We start from the raw sequence: 16,233 nt of genomic DNA on the forward strand, positions 1-16,233 counted from the left end.
ACATATATTCTTACTAAAGCCTTACAATAACTTGAAAAAGGGTTTTCTTATCCCCATTTTGCAGATAGGTTCAAGCTTTGGAAGTCTTTGAGTTTCAGTCTGAAGCAACAATTCTGTATGAAAAAAATTCCTGTATAAATAAGAAATTCAAATATTGTGAGACTTTGAAATTCTTTAAAGTCATACACAGTGACATTGCCATCACCTACCTATGTTTGCGGCCCATGACATCACATTTATGCAGTGGTCACATTTCCTTTTAATGATATTTCCATTAGTGGTGCATGGAGCTTTTGCTGGTGAGTAGAACCAAGAAACAGAATATTCTTTGGGAGATAGTAAAATATAAAAGGAATCTTTTAAAAACAAATGGCAAATTTTTGCAGAAAAGAAAACTTAACATTAAAAATGACTAAGCCAAGCGCAGTGGCTCACACCTGTAATCCTAGCACTTTGGGAGGCTGAGGCCAGCAGTCACCTGGGAGGTCAGAAGTTTGAGACCAGCCTGGCCAACATGGCAAAACCCCGTCCCTACTAAAAATAAAAAAATTAGCTAGGTGTGGCGGCAGTTGCCTGTAGTCCCAGCTACTCGGGAGGCTGGGGAGGCTGAGCCAAGATTGTGCCACTGCAGTCCAACCTGGGTGACAGAGCAAGACTCCATCTAAATAAATAAAATAAAAATAAAAAATAAATAAAAATGACTAATATTTACATTACCTATATAGTATTCTTGCCAGAAATGTTAAACTGCATGTAATATTGAGGAAATAACCAGAAAAATTCAGAATGTAGGACATTCTAATTCTATTTCATTAATTCTAATTGGCTTAGACTCTTTTGAAAAAAATAAAAAACTAAAAAACAATGACCTAATGATATCGTGTAGCTGTGTGTCCCCAGCCAAATCTCATGTTGAATTGTAAATCCCCAGTGTTAGGGGAGGGACCTGGTGGGAGGTGACTGGATCATGGGGGTGGATTTCCCCCTTGCTATACTGGTGATAGTGAGTGAGTTCTCACTAGATGTCGTTATTTAAAAGTGTGTAGCACCTCCCCCTTTGCTCTCTCTCCTGCTGACCATGTGAAGATCTGCTTGCTTCCTCTTTGCCTTCTGCCATGATTGTAAGTTTCCTGAGAACTCCCTATATGTGCTTTCTGTACAGCCTGTGGAACCATAAGCCAATTAAACCTCATTTCTTTATAAATTGCCCAGTCTCTGATAGTTTTTTTTGTTTGTTTGTTTTTTGACAGAGTCTCACTCTGTTGCTCAGGCTAGAGTGCAGTGGTGCAATCTCGGCTCGCTGCAAGTTCTGCCTCCCGGGTTCACGCCATTCTCCTGCCTCAGCCTCCCGAGTAGCTGGGACTACAGGCACCCGCCACCACGCCCAGCTAATTTTTTTATTTTTTATTTTTAGTAGAGATGGGGTTTCTCCATGTTAGCCAGGATGGTCTCGATCTCCTGACCTCGTGATCCACCCGCCTCGGCCTCCCAAAATGCTGGGATTACAGGCGTGAGCCACTGCACTTGGCCTTTTTTTTTTTTTTTTTTTTCTCAAGACAGTCTCACTCTGTCGCCCAGGCTGGAGTGAAGTGGCGTGATCTCAGCTCACTGCAACCTCTGCCTCCCAGGTTCAAGCAATTCTCATGCCTCAGCCTCCCAGGTAGCTGGGATTATAGGCATGAGCCATCACGCCCAGCCAACAATGACTCTTGAGAGAACTATAAAAAGTATTGAAGCATTTGTTAGAGTACTTAACACACTTTTGTTCTGAGTAGTTTTAGGTTTGGTTCAGCTGAGATTTTTACCTTTATTTTGGAATTCTATTTTCAAATTAAAACAAAAAGCAAAACATCTAATATTTAAAATAGCAAATTATAGAGGTAGGAGGTAGTTTTCCCAGCTAAACAGATTATTAACCTTTACTGTGAATTTATATGGACACTTAACATATTAAAGAAACTTTTTAAATGTGTTAATATTTTGGATTTCTGAGCCTGTGAAAATATTCCTTGCCTGGAAATTAGCTGTAAGCCCTTATCAGTGTAGTTTTCTGATTGTTACTACTTTCCAACTAAATTATAAATCTCTTAAAGGCATCGTAGGTGTGTTTATATCTCCAGCACCTGCCATAGTTGCTTGAATATGTGGGACTGTATATTGTTGGGTGGCAGATCTAATATTTTTTAAAGAGCACAATATTCTCAGCTTGAATGTCCTCATCTACAGGGCTTGTGGTCTTTATTTAAGTGGGCAGGTTTTCATTGTGTTTCAACTTGGCCAAAGGAACCTTTTCAAGCTTTCAGAGGAGTAGCTTCTTATTAGCTTATAACATTAATCAGTCATTGTTGTTTTTTTTTTTTTTTTTTTGAGACGGAGTCCTACTCTGTCGCCCCGGCTGGAGTGCAGTGGCATTATCTTGGCTCACTGCAAGCTCCACCTCCCAGGTTCATGCCGTTCTCCCGCCTCAGTCTCCCAAGTAGCTGGGACTACAGGCGCCCGCCACCACGCCAAGCTAATTTTTTTTTTTTTTTTTTGTATTTTTAGTAGTGACGGGGTTTCACTGTGTTAGCCAGGATGGTCTCGATCTCCTGACCTTGTGATGTGCCCGCCTTGGCCTCCCAAAGTGCTGGGATTACAGGCGTGAGCCACCGCGCCTGGCAACATTAATCAGTTATTGTTGAGAGAGCCCTAACTTTGGCCACTTTATTAGGAAGAACACAAGATGAAAACTAGGGATAAATTCACTATACAGTAGTCCCCCACCTTTTCCTCAGAAGATACATTCAGGGTCCTCCGGTGGATACTTGAAACCACAGATAGTACTGAACCTATGTACTGCTTTTTTAAATACGTACGTAACTATGATAAAGTTTATAAATGAGGCACAGTAAGAGATTAACAACAACAGTAATAAAATAACAGTTATCTGAATGTGGTTTCTCTTTCTCAAAATATCTTACTGTACCCTACTCACCTTTCTTCCTATGACCTATTGATCTGATAACCAAGATGGCTACTGTGTGTCCAAGGGGGAGGTATCTTATACAACATGGAATGCTGGACAAAGGAATGATTGACTTCCTGGATGGGACAGAGCGGGACACTGCAGGATGGCAAGAGATTTCATCATGTTACTCAGAACATTGCTGTTTAAAACTTAAGAACTGCTTATTTCTGGAATTTTCCATTTGATATTTTCATACCATACTTGACCTTGGGTAACTGAAACTGCAGAAAGTGAAACTGGATAAGGAGGGACCATTGTACAACTTTTATTTCTAAAGAACTGTAAAATTTGTGTGTTTGCAGATCAGGGAGCAGAGAAACATGAAGGCACAGGTCAGTCCTCTGGGATCACTGATCAAGAGAAGGAGTTATCCACCAATGCTTTCCAAGCTTTCACAGTAAGAAATGGCTTCTCTTAATCTGCTCAAGTTGTAGGGTTCTGTCAAGTATGAATCTTTTCATAGTGAATTTTTAAATTTACAATTTTTAATCTGTAATAATTCAAAAGTTAATTTAGAGATAAGTAGGTTTAATTTTAAAAATAAATGTTTTAGAGTTTGAATATGGTGAAAGGAATGGGAGTAATTGGAGCCATTCCCAAGTTTTTGTAAACATGTTTTAACTCATATACTGTTGTTTTTAAGTCTTTTAAATTTAGATTTGTAAGTATGTGGGTCAGTCTTTTCATTTCACTAAGCTGTTCAATTCGTTTATTTATTTATTTCTGAAAATATCAGATTCAAAAATTATTTTCTTGAAGGTACTTTAAAATGGAACCCCAAAACTTTATTGGCAGAATTTTAACTTTTTCTGACATTAAACAATATGAAAGAAAACCTTATTTGGTTATCAGGTTACATGCATGTAAGCAGAAGAACTTGATGCTTGGGTATTTAAAATATATTTACTAGAAAATAAAATTTGGAGTAATTATATTACCTTTCTTGACTAGCCTCAGCCATTAATACCCTGCTAGCACTATATGTATATGCCAGTATATTTATCATATCAATATATGTGTCTTATATGTGTCAGTGTCAGGGTTTTGAGTCTTAGGAAGTAAATATCCACAGTTTCTTAACTGACATGAATATTGCTTTAGTGACTTTGATTAGTATATGTAGGGAAACTACATCTTTCTTTTTAAGAACTTTTAAGATAAAGATGAATGAAATATATTTGGAATGATATACTGTTCTTAAAGCTGGTATGTAATTTTGTGTGTGTGTGTGTGGTTTTCTTTTTTTTAGTCTGGAAATTATGATGCCTGTCTACAACACCTTGCCTGTCTACAAGATATAAACAAAGATGATTATAAAATAATTTTGAATACAGCAGTAGCTGAGTTTTTTAAAAGTAACCAAACAACAACAGATAATTTGAGACAAACACTTAACCAGCTGAAGAATCAGGTGATACACAAATGAATTTAACTATAAAAAATATTGTTCTGTTCTTTAATTTGTGAAACACAAATAGTTAAGGAAAATAAATGTGATTTGTCTGGTATTTCTTGTCAGAAACATTTGTTAGCATTAATTTTATTTCCGTAAAATTATTCCAGGAGATAAAAGGTATGTTGTGGTATTATTTTTTTTAATTGGGGTTTTAATTAACTTGAACAGAATAGACTAATATACCAAATTTGAATGAGCTTTGGAGTTTTGAGAAAGAACTATATGAAGAAGCTTAGCTGTGGAGATATATCTTGTTTATAATTTAAAAAATATGATTAATCCTAATGTCAAGTCGTTTTAGCATTTGGATCAGGAGATGATTGATTAAATAGAAGATATTCTGCTTTGTATCTGGCTTGGGGCTTGAATTGGGGATTGGTCTGGTGATAATGGCAATGTTTCTTGAATCCTGGGGCTAGACTTTTGGTGTTCAAGAGGGCTGATAACAGTGATGGTGCTGATAGGATCAGCTAGCATATGTTAAGTGTTCACTGTGTGACAGGGCTCTGCCAAGAGCTTGTATGCAACTTCTCAGCTTGTTCTTCTCAGTAGCCCTATGAAATAGCTATATAATTTTTCTTATTTTAAAAGTGGGAAAGCCAAGGCACAGATAGCTATGTAAATTGTCCAAAAACACAAAGTTTTTGAGTAGTAAGAGCTACATGAACTCAGTTGTATTTAACTCTATAGCCTGTAATTTTAGTTACTGCTTCATGCTGTTAGGGAGTCATGAGACCTTTCCTGTAACCATGAGTACCATGATACTCTATAGTATCACCCTAAAGTGTGACACAGGTAGAAGCAAGTTGTCCCTTCAGGCTCTCTATAATCCTTTATAGGCATAAAGTAATTTTTAAACCCCATTAAAATTCAAAAATGAGAATAATAGCTACCATTTATTGAATGCATACTGGGTGCCAAATTCTGTATTAAGTGCTTTTTATGCCTTATCTCATATAATCCTCACATTCAACTCTTGAGGCAGTAGGTGCTTATTATCTCAGTTTTAAAACCAGGATTTAGGAAGTCTAATTTAAATTTACACAACTAGGAAGGGGAAGAACAGATTTAAACCAGGCCTTCTGACTCTTGAGCCTGTTCTCCTACCTGTCTCAGTCTTCATAAATTTATATGTCCTCACGTTTCCTCATTACTCCAGTATTATTACTGATGATTTTACCTAGTGTTCCAGAATCAAAAGAAAGATGATGCTTACTGATAATCTAGTACATGCACCCTACGACCTCATAGACAGTTTCTTCCAGGACAGATTTGTTTGGTTTTTGAGAATAAGTTCAGCCTTTAAACTTTTTTTGAATAAGCAATTCCTGCAAACTTCCAGTTAGGCCAAAAAAACTTTGTGAAGTTCTTTCACTAGCTTTTATTGTTTATAAGGTTTGTTAGGGCCTTCCAACTCTTGAGTTTCCTAGAAGTGTTTGTACTTTTGGTTACTGACTTCTTTAAATCATACTTCTGTTCGCAGTCACATTGGGCACAGTGACACACCTTTTCAACCTATTCCATTTTAATTAGCAAACGTCTAATTTCACTTAATGAGTAGTTTTTCTTTTGGCTGGAGCAATTACTAGACTATTTTGGTGAGTCATAGAATATGTGGCAAAGTTATTCGTGTGATAATTATTCAACCATTGCTGAATCCAAAACGCCATAGTTTATCTAAAAGCTTTTCTGGCTAAACTCTTCTTAACTCAGTCTCTCTCCATTACATAACTACAGAAAGAGTTACCTTTGGAAATTGAGTTTTCACTGTTTGAAGATACTGTTTTTAATCTCTTTAAGATAGTGACTTGATAAGCGAAGATTATAAAAAGTTCCCAAACTCATTGAGATGCACATGTTGGTCAGCTAGGACCACTTGCTAACATTTGAACCATGTCAAGCTTAACCATGTGGGTGGTTGACGTCTGCTGAAGTCCAGTTACAAAATTTACAAATCATTGTGTGTTGTGAACTTGCAGGTTCCTTGCCATTAGTCAAACCAAGGCTGTTAAATCCATGTACTGTATATCAGAGTTCTATGGAAGTGTTGGGTCTTAGAGTTAATTACTTAATATTGAACAATAATTTATTGCAATCTTCATGATGGCAAAGGTTAGTTTTAATACAAGTAGACGTCCAGTTTCGTGTGTTACATGGAATTGTGCAATGGTTGTAAAGCTTGATTAAAATTTAAAAGCCCGTTGCTACAGCTTACAGAAGGGGGTATACAGTTTGAGAATGCAAAGTGTCATGCTTTTTTTTTTTCTTTTGGTGTCAGTTACAGATGTTAGCCTTTAGTGAAGCCCATAAAAGCCTTTTCTAACCATCATGTGTGCAATAATATATTTTTGTTATTGAGTACTTTAAAAAAATCTGTTCTTTTTTACGGGAACAAAACCTGAAAATATACTTTCTAGCCCTATGGCCTTGGGCAAGATAATTAAGTTTTCTGTGCTGGTTTCCTTATGTATAAAGTGGAAATGAAATTATCTATGTCCTCGGCCAGGTGCGGTGGCTCATGCCTGTAATCCAAGCGCTTTGGGAGGCCGAGGTGGGCAGATCGCCAGAGGTCAGGAGTTCAAGACCAGCCTGGCCAACATGGTGAAACCCCATCTCTACTAAAAATACAAAATTAGCCAGGTGTTGTGGTGCATGCCTGTAGTCCGAGCTACTCAGGAGGCTAAGGCAGGAGAATCACTTGAACCCTGGAGGTGGAGGTTACGCTGAGCTGAGTTCGTGCCACTGCACTACGGCCTGGGTGACTCCATCTCAAAAAAAAAAATTATCTATGACCTTGAGGTATGGTGAGGATTAACCTGTAAAAGTTTTAACATAGCAAGTCTGGCACATGGTAAATAGTTAACTATTTTTGTTTTGTTTGATACAGAGTCTCGCTGTGTTGTTCAGGCTAGAGTGCAGTGATGTGATCTTGGCTCACTGCAGCCACTGCCTTTTGGATTTAAGCAAGTTTCCTCCCTCAGCCTCCCGAGTAGCTGGGACTACAGGCGCGTGCCACCACACCCAGCTAAATTTTTTTTTTGTATTTTGTATTTTTAGTAGAGACGGGGTTCACCATGTTGGCTAAGCTGGTCTCAAACTCCTGACGTCAAGTGGTCTGCCTGTCTCGGCCTCCCAAAGTGCTGGGATTATAGGCATGAGCTGCCACGCCCGGCCAGCTATTATTAATGTTTAAATTTTACCTTAGTTTTTACAAAATGAAATCAAACTATGAATACTACGTGACATTTTTATGGGAAAGGTCAATTTTGAGTTTGTTGCACGCCTGGTGTAGCCTCTTGTAGTTTGTGAGACTAGGAGATGGGAATCCTACTCAGAAGTGGTGTTACCAATTGAAACAGGGAAGATAGCTTCACAGTGACAAGGAAGATAATTGTCTAGCCATGTGCTGGGTACTTAATAAGGTCTCATGAAAACATTTTACCTAAAATTTTATTATGTGTGGCACAGAAGAATGAAAATAATTTTTAGTATGTGAGAGTAATTAAAATCTAAAGATACTGTTGAAAGTATGGAAAAATTCAGAATAAGAATGTTGGCCTATGTTCCTTTTTATTCATATGAATTCTTTCACTTTTGCTTTTTATTTCCTTAATGTTAAAATATAATCTCTGTTGATTGCTTTATAGGTCCACTCAGCTGTTGAAGAAATGGATGGATTAGATGATGTTGAAAACAGCATGTTGTACTATAATCAAGCAGTCATTCTTTATCATCTGCGGCAGTATACAGAAGCCATATCAGTTGGTGAAAAACTTTATCAGTTCATAGAGCCTTTTGGTATGTTATCTGTCAAGTCAAAAATTTCCCTATCTTCCCTATACTTGCAGAATTCTCTGGTACTTTTACCTAGATAACCTAAATCCGAGAAGTCCATGTCAGTATTCAAAGAAAAGCCGTATCAGCTTTGCTTAATGGTTAGAAAAGATAAAAATGTAATCCAGGTTTTCTTTGAGTGTCCCTTCCCAAATTTTGAAGATAACTGTTAAAAATGCTGTTGGAAAGTGCTGAAAACACTTAGTGATGTTTGTGGGGTTTTTGCTGTTTCAACACTATTTTAGTGTACCTGATCCTTTCTTACTTTAGTACATTAAGGAAGTAGCATTTTGGAATGTTAGGGGACAGTGAGGTATTTCATTTTTGCCTATTGCCTTACTGAAATTTTTGGTGGTAATTATGGAGTAGGAAGTATAGAACAGAGTTAGTTTTTTGCTATCTTAATTAGCTTACTAACCTCAAGTAGGAGTAGCAAGAAAAGTAAGGGCAAAGGAAAAAAGAAGAGCAAAGGAGAAAGCTAGACCCAGGAAATGGTTGTTAGAGAAGGCTGTTGGTTTCTAGCCCACAAGCAGTCAAATTCCATTTGTGAGTTACATTTTTGTCTTTTTTTTCCATAATTGCTTTCTTTTACATTCAAAACACAAATGAGAATTCCTAATTTATCAGGAACGCCTGATTGCTGATGTGGTTACCACAGGACAAGTGGTGGGGTATGATAGCGCTCTGTGGTGCTTTGGGAAGAGGTAGAGAGTCCCCTTTTGCTGACAGCTGGTTGAACAGCTGATTACTATGGCTCCAGAGAGCCATTCTGAGGTGCTTCTCTTCTTTCCCTCAATCCTGAGAGCTTGGTAGCTGGACAGACTGGGCGGGAGAGACACCAGTGGTAAGGGATTATGTAATTAGTGACCAGGTCCTTCTGTATAGCTAGAAATCAGAGTTACACTTTTAGGACTGTACACATTTTTCTGTAAAGTTACTGTTATTGATGCTTCTTAGAATTTCAATATGGAGAAACTGCCTTTAAAGGCAGCTATTAAAATATAAATATGCCCAGCGCAGTGGCTCACGCCTGTAATCCCAGCACTTTGGGAGGTTGAGGCGAGCAGATCATCTGAGGTCAGGAGTTCGAGACCAGCCTGATCAACATGGGGAAACTCCGTCTCTACTAAAAATACAAAATTAGCCGGGTGTGGTGGCACATGCCTGTAATCCCAGCTACTCAGGAAGGCTGAGACAGGAGGATCACTTGAACCCGAGAGGCCGAGGTTGCAGTGAGCCAAGATTGCACCACAGCATTCCAGCCTGGGCAACAAGGGCAAAACTTGCTCTCAAAAAAAAAAAAGAATTTCCAGAATTCATGAAATCCTATTAATCTGCACTGTGGCTGAACAGAATATATTAATATTAATCAACTAGTCAGTATTCACATTCATTTTTCTTTTATGGCTTTTTTTTTTTAAACTTTTACTGCTTGGATTTTTTTTAAAGACTGTTTTTTTAGAGAAGGTTTAGATTTACAGCAAAACCAAGTTTCCTCTTGTACAGAGATTTCCTGTGTGTCCTCTGCCCCAACACATCCATAGCCTCCCTCATTACCATTATCCCTCAACAGTGTGGTGCATTTGTTATAATTGATAAACCTACATTGATACATCATAATCATCCAAAGTTCATAGTTTACGTTAGGGTTCACTCTTGGTATTGTATGTTCTATGTGTTTGGACAAATATATTCATTATAGTATCATACAGAGTATTTTTCACTGCCCTAGGAATTCTGTGTTGTGCCTGTTCATTCCCTTTCTACATATAACCACTGATCTTTTTACTGTCTCTATAGTTTTGCCTTTTCTACAGTGTCAAACTTGGAATCATAACTACTCAGCTTCTTTTTTTTTTTTTTTTTTTTTTTTTTTTGACATGGGGTCTCTTTCTGTTGCCCAGGCTGGAGTGCAGTGGCGTGAACTCCACTCACTGCAACCTCCACCTGCCAAGCCCAAGCGATCCTCCCACCCCAGCCTCTTCAATAGCTGGGATTACAGACACGTGCCACCACACCCAGCTAATTTTTGTATTGTTTTGCAGAGACTGGGTTTCGCTATGTTGCCTAGGCTGGTCTTGAACTCCTGGGCTCAAGCAGTCCGCCCACCTTGGCCTCTCAGTGTGCTGGGATTATAGGTGTGAACCACCATGCCTAGCCAGTACTCAGATTCTTCATACAACATATGCTAATTGAGCACATGGGCCAATACTGTGGGCCAGACACTGTTCTGGGTCTGGAGATAATGCAGTGAATGAAATACAGAAACTCTTTACCCCCGTTAAGCTTCTATTCTAATAGGAGAGAAAGCAACGTAATAAAAAAACAGCCATCCCTTGGTATTCAAGGGAGATTGGTTCTAGGACACCCCTCTTCAGATACCAAAATCTGCTGATACTTAAATACCTTATATAAAATGGTGTAGTATTTACATACAGTCTCTGTGTATGTCCTCCTGTACATTTTAAATAATCGCTAAATTACTTATAATACCTAATACACTGTAAATGCTATGAAAATGTTTTTATACCATATTGTTTAGGGAACAATGATGGAGAAAACATCTGTACATATTCAGTGCAGATACAACAACTTTTTTTTTTTCTTTTAACATTTTCAATCTGAGGTTGGTTGAATCTGTGGGTGCAGGTCAGATACAGGGGGCTGGCTGTATACTGAATGCTATGAAGTAAAGCTAAAATTGAGTGAGAATGTAGAGATTGACTGGGGATGTTTTAAGTAAGGTAATCAAGCAAGGCCTGGGATGAGATGGTATTTGAAACCAGACCTGAATAAAGAAAAGACATTATCCTTGCTACTGTTTAGAGGGAAAGCATTCCCACTGGAGGTAATGGGATATGGAGAAGACTTGAGGTGAGAGGCTGTGTTTGGTGAGAGCAATAGCAGCAAGATCATTGTGACTGGAGCTAGGTAAGGAGGATAATAGGAAATAAAGTCAGAATTAGCCACGGGCAGAAGAGGTAAAGCCTAGGGCAGGGCTTACTGTCTTAGGTGCAGTGAGAAGCCCTTGGAGATATATGACCTTTGCGCACCAGCTGTGTTAATTTCAGTTTTTAAATGAATTCCACTCTTTAAAGGCTTTTGAAATTTTCTCTTCTAGACCTTATTTTTCCTTTTATCTTCTTTTTTGAAAGGAAAGATAGTTTTATGTCACACCAGGTTAACTTTCCTCTCTTCATTGGGTTCTTTTTCTTTTGAAGGTCTTGTCTCTTGGCAGTCTCAATTTTCTGATATACTCCAGCCCATACCTTGCTTCTTTTGCTTCTGTAATCAGATGTTTTTTTTTTTTTTCCATCTCCATGACCTAGAAAAGAAATGTATTTCATGGAGTCATAGACTTTTTTAGTTAGAAGGAACCTCACAAGATCCCCTGGTCCACTCCTCTGCCTTCAGGCAGGTAAAATATTCTCCTCATTTTACAGGTCAGCCAGCTGAGGTCTGAAAAGTTAAACGATGTACAGAGACCACACATACCTAGTTAGTGGCTGAATAGGTGCAGATTGAGTATCCCTTATCCAAAATGCTTGGGACAAGAAGTGTTTCAGATTTGGGATTTGTTTTAACTTTGGAATATTTGCATTATACTTACTGGTTCAGTATTCCTAACCTGAGGTCCAAAATGCTACCATGAGCATTTTATTTGAGCATCATTGGTGCTCAAAAAGTTTTGGATTTTGAGGCTGGACACAGTGGCTCACACCTGTAATCCTATCCTTTGTGAGGCCAAGGTGGGTGGATCACTTGAGCTCAGGAGCTTGAGACCAGCCTGGGCAACATAGTGAAACCCTGTCTCTATGAAAAAATTAGCCAGGCATGGTGACACATGTTTGTGGTCCCAGCTACTCAGGAGGCTAAGATGAAAGGATCTCTTGAGCCTAGTAGGCAGAGGTTGCAGTAAGCCAAGATTGCAACACTGCACTCCAGCCTGGGTAACACGGTGAGATACCATCTCAGAAACAAAAAAAGTTTTGGATTTTGGAGGATTACAAATTTCAGATTTCAACATTTCTGGTTAGGAATGCACAACCTCTATTGGAATTCAGGTTTCTTTCCGCCTAAAGTAATATTCCTCATTACATGTGCTAGTGTTTAGTAGATATTTTCCTAAGGAAGATTTAATCACTGGAATTTCTGAAATGAGAGGCCTTGCAGTGCCTAGTAAAATGACATTGTTGGCATTGCAAGTTGCTTTCATTCATGGCTCTAGGTGATAGGCATTCATTGAGTAAAGACTTATGCTTTGCTATTTAAAGCTTTGTATCCTTTTTTGGAGGGTGGTCTGAGATGTATGCTTTACTTTAGGTTGTGACTATTCTTTTCTGTGTTTTTTTTCTCCCAGAAGAAAAATTTGCCCAAGCAGTGTGTTTTTTGCTTGTAGACCTGTATATATTAACCTACCAAGCTGAGAAAGCTTTGCATCTTCTTGCTGTCCTAGAAAAAATGATTTCACAGGGTAACAATAACAAAAATGGAAAGAATGAGGTAAGTCTTTAGAGGTGATCAGACTAAAATCTAAAATGTGATTAATTCTCTCTACTTGTTGGTTTACTGGATTAAAAAGAAAGCAATTAAAATATGATTAATGTTTGTGGTTATGAACTATTAACAGCTTTAAGATACAATTTTCATATTATAAGCTTTACCATTTTAAAGTGTAGAGTTTAGTGGTTTTGAGTGTACTCACATTTGTACAACCATTACTACTATCTAATTTCAAAATATTTTTATCACCCCAAAAAGAAACCCTGTACCATTTGCAGTCACTCCCCATTTCCCCCTTTCCTCAGCCCCAAGCAGCCATTAATCTAATTACTGTCTCTGAATTTACTGTCTGGACATTACATATGAATGGAATCATAATATGCGGCTATTTGTCACTGGCTTTTTTTACTTAGTGTAATGCTTTCAAGCTTCATCCATATTGTAGCATATACTTATTTTTTTTTCATGTACTTCGTGCCTTTTGTGGCTGAATAATATTCCATTCATTATATGAATATGCCACATTTTAAAAAATTCTTTATCAGTTGGTGGACATTTGGGTTCTTTTCTACTTTTTGGTTATTATATATAGTGCTCTGTGACCATTCATGTACAAATTTTTGTGTGGATATATGTTTTCAGTTACCTTGGATATAATATTTAGGAGTAGAATCACTAGGTTATATGGTATCTTAACTCTATATTTAACCCTATACAAGACTGTTTTACAAAGTGGCTGCACTATTTTAAATTCCCACCGGCCACTTGTGAGGTTGTAATTTCTCCACATTGTTACCAACACTTGTTATTGTCTATCTTTAAAAAAAAATTAGCTATCTTAGGGGGTGTGAAGTGGTATCTTGTTACAGTTTTGATTTATATTTTCCTAATGACTAAGGATGTACATTGAGTATCTTTTCATATATGAGCTATTACTTTTATAGAATTGAAAGATTGGAATTAAGACAATAGAATCCATACCTGGATAAACACTGTTGCTTTCATTAGGGAAAATTTCATCATTAAAGTTCTTCAAAAAAAAAAAAAAAAATACATGGCTGGGCGTGGTAGCTCACACCTGTAATCCCAGCACTTTGAGAGTCCAAGGCGGGTGGATCACCTGAGGTCAGGAGTTAGAGACCAGCCTGGCCAACATGGTGAAACCCTGTCTTTACTAAAAATACAAAAAATAGCTGGGCATGGTGGCACACAACTGTAATTCCAACTACTCAGGAGGTTGAGGCACGAGAATCACTTGAAACTGGGAGGCGGAGATTGCAGTGAGCCAAGATTACGCCACTGCACTCCAGCCTGGGAGACAGAGCAAGACTCAGACTCAAAAATAAAAAAGCATACATTGTGATGTTTAAGCTTCACCATGTTCTGGTGAGAGACTTGGTGCCCAGTATGAGTATATCCTGGGTCTCATGTTTTTCTTTTACTTGTGCTTCTGGTTATCAAGGGATGACCCTTCTTTCTTCCGTTTTCTGTCCCTTTGTTTTAAAAGGAGTATTTGCAGGAAACGTTGCCAATACCTTTTTGCCTGTGTACATTCTTGATGTTTAAAAAGAAAATAAACATCTGGCATTACTTTTTTCAATTTAAGTGTGTATTCATAAGGGATTTCAGTTGAATAACCTTAGCATTATACCGAAACATTGTGTAGTAAAATATTTATATTCAGTACTTGTAAAATTTGATTAAATATAATTTAATTTAGCAGATGCTTATGTGCTCTGCCAGGTTCTAAGGTACTCTGCTAGGTACTAAGGTGACAAAAACAAACAAAAACGTTGCAGTCCTTGCTTGCAAGGATCTCATGTCTAGGAAGAGATAAATTGGCCAACATCTGGTCATGGACAAGGAGGAAAGAGGTGAAACGGGTTAGGGAATGTTTCAGAGGAATTTGGATGTTTGTTTTGGGCCTTGGAAGATGGTTAATAGTTTGACAAGTCAGACAAGGAGGGGTAGAGCAGGATAACCAGCCTGGCAGAGAATATCACAAAAGGTATGAGCTTATGGTGTGCTGGAGACCTTTCTGGTAATGAAATGAACAGTACCAGAGAAATGCAGAGGAGAGCAGTGGGAGATGATGTTGGCAATATGAGTGTGAGTGATAGCTTGAAGAACTTTGAATACTAGAAAGTTCAAATTTGATATGATTGGCAGTGTTCATAACAGAGAAAGTTTTAAGAAGTGGGTAGATCTGTTCTGGGTTTTAGAAAGATATTCTGAGTTTTGCTTAAAGTAATATTCATGCTTTTTAAAACAAGCCCAGGCTGGCCACAGTGGAGACCCCCGTCTCTATGAAAAATTAAAATTGTAAATAAATAAAACCAGCTCATCATTACATTCGACTGTGAGCTTCTCATGAGTAGAGCTTCCTGTCACCCACTCTAGACTACTGAACCTCAGTCTCTAGGAGTGGGACCTGGGATTCTGCATTTTTTAAAGACAGGGTCTTGCTCTGCCACCTCAGGCTGGAGTATAGTAGCACAATCACGCCTCACTGCAGCCTTGATCTCCTGGGCTCAGGCAGTCTTCCCACCTCAGCTTCCTGAGTAGCTGGGACTACAGGTACATGCCACCATGCCCAGCTAATTTTTGTATTTTTTGTAGAGATGCGATTTTGCCATGTTACTCAAGCTGGTCTCGAACTCCTGGGCTCAAGCGATCCGCCCGCCTCTGCCTTCCAAAGTTCTGGGATTACAGGCATGAACCACCATGTCCCACAAATTCTACATGTTGAAAATGCTCTCTAGGTAATTTAGATTAGCTCACTTGGAAATCACTGATTTAAATTATGGTCAAAAATATTTAATTTTGATAAACTTTGTTTCATCACCCTACAGACTGGTAATAACAACAACAAAGATGGATCTAATCATAAAGCTGAAAGTGGAGCTCTAATAGAAGCTGCAAAATCGAAGATACATCAGGTAGTATAAATTTTAAAGGGGGGCAATACATCACATATATTTAATTGTAGTTATGACACATGAAGCAATGAGATAGATCATTGGAAGCAGTCAGTAATTCAAGGTGCATATATTTGTTTGTCTTTTGAAGTATTGTAGTTTAGAAGCACATTTATCCTAAATACATTTTTCTTAAGGGGATAATATAATTTATTTAAATTGCTCTATAAATAAAGTTTGAGAGAAATGGCACGGGAATGTACTGCATGATAAAAACAACTGGAATTTTAAAAAGTCATTGTTAGCCATGTGCAGAAGAGGATTGATAGGATTTTTGCCCGGAACTTGAGTATTTAAGTTTTTTGTTTGTTTTTTGAGACGGAGCCTCACTCTGTCACCCAAGCTGCAGTGCAATGGTGCGATCTCGGCTCGCCGCAACCTCCGCCTCCCAGGTTCAAGCGATTCTCCTGCCTCAGCCTTCCTGAATAGCTGGTATTACTAGTGCGCATCACCAC

At 38.2% G+C, this 16,233-nt stretch overlaps 1 protein-coding gene across 13 annotated transcripts in view; it reads left to right on the top strand.

Annotated features, from left to right (window-relative positions):
• Positions 1–16,233, top strand: part of CNOT10 (CCR4-NOT transcription complex subunit 10) — an 88,353-nt gene that overhangs the window by 15,525 nt on the left and 56,595 nt on the right. For all 13 annotated transcript variants that reach the window (XM_055383359.1, XM_004033800.2, XM_004033799.2 and 10 more), the window contains exons 2-6: positions 3,310–3,404; positions 4,257–4,418; positions 8,111–8,261; positions 12,658–12,800; positions 15,653–15,739. In XM_055383359.1, the coding sequence (XP_055239334.1) occupies positions 3,310–3,404; positions 4,257–4,418; positions 8,111–8,261; positions 12,658–12,800; positions 15,653–15,739 (638 nt within the window). The remainder of the gene's footprint in view (positions 1–3,309; positions 3,405–4,256; positions 4,419–8,110; positions 8,262–12,657; positions 12,801–15,652; positions 15,740–16,233) is intronic.

The sequence above is a fragment of the Gorilla gorilla genome, chromosome 2 (assembly GCF_029281585.2).
Source record: "Gorilla gorilla gorilla isolate KB3781 chromosome 2, NHGRI_mGorGor1-v2.1_pri, whole genome shotgun sequence".
In the NCBI taxonomy this organism is placed as follows: domain Eukaryota; kingdom Metazoa; phylum Chordata; class Mammalia; order Primates; family Hominidae; genus Gorilla; species Gorilla gorilla.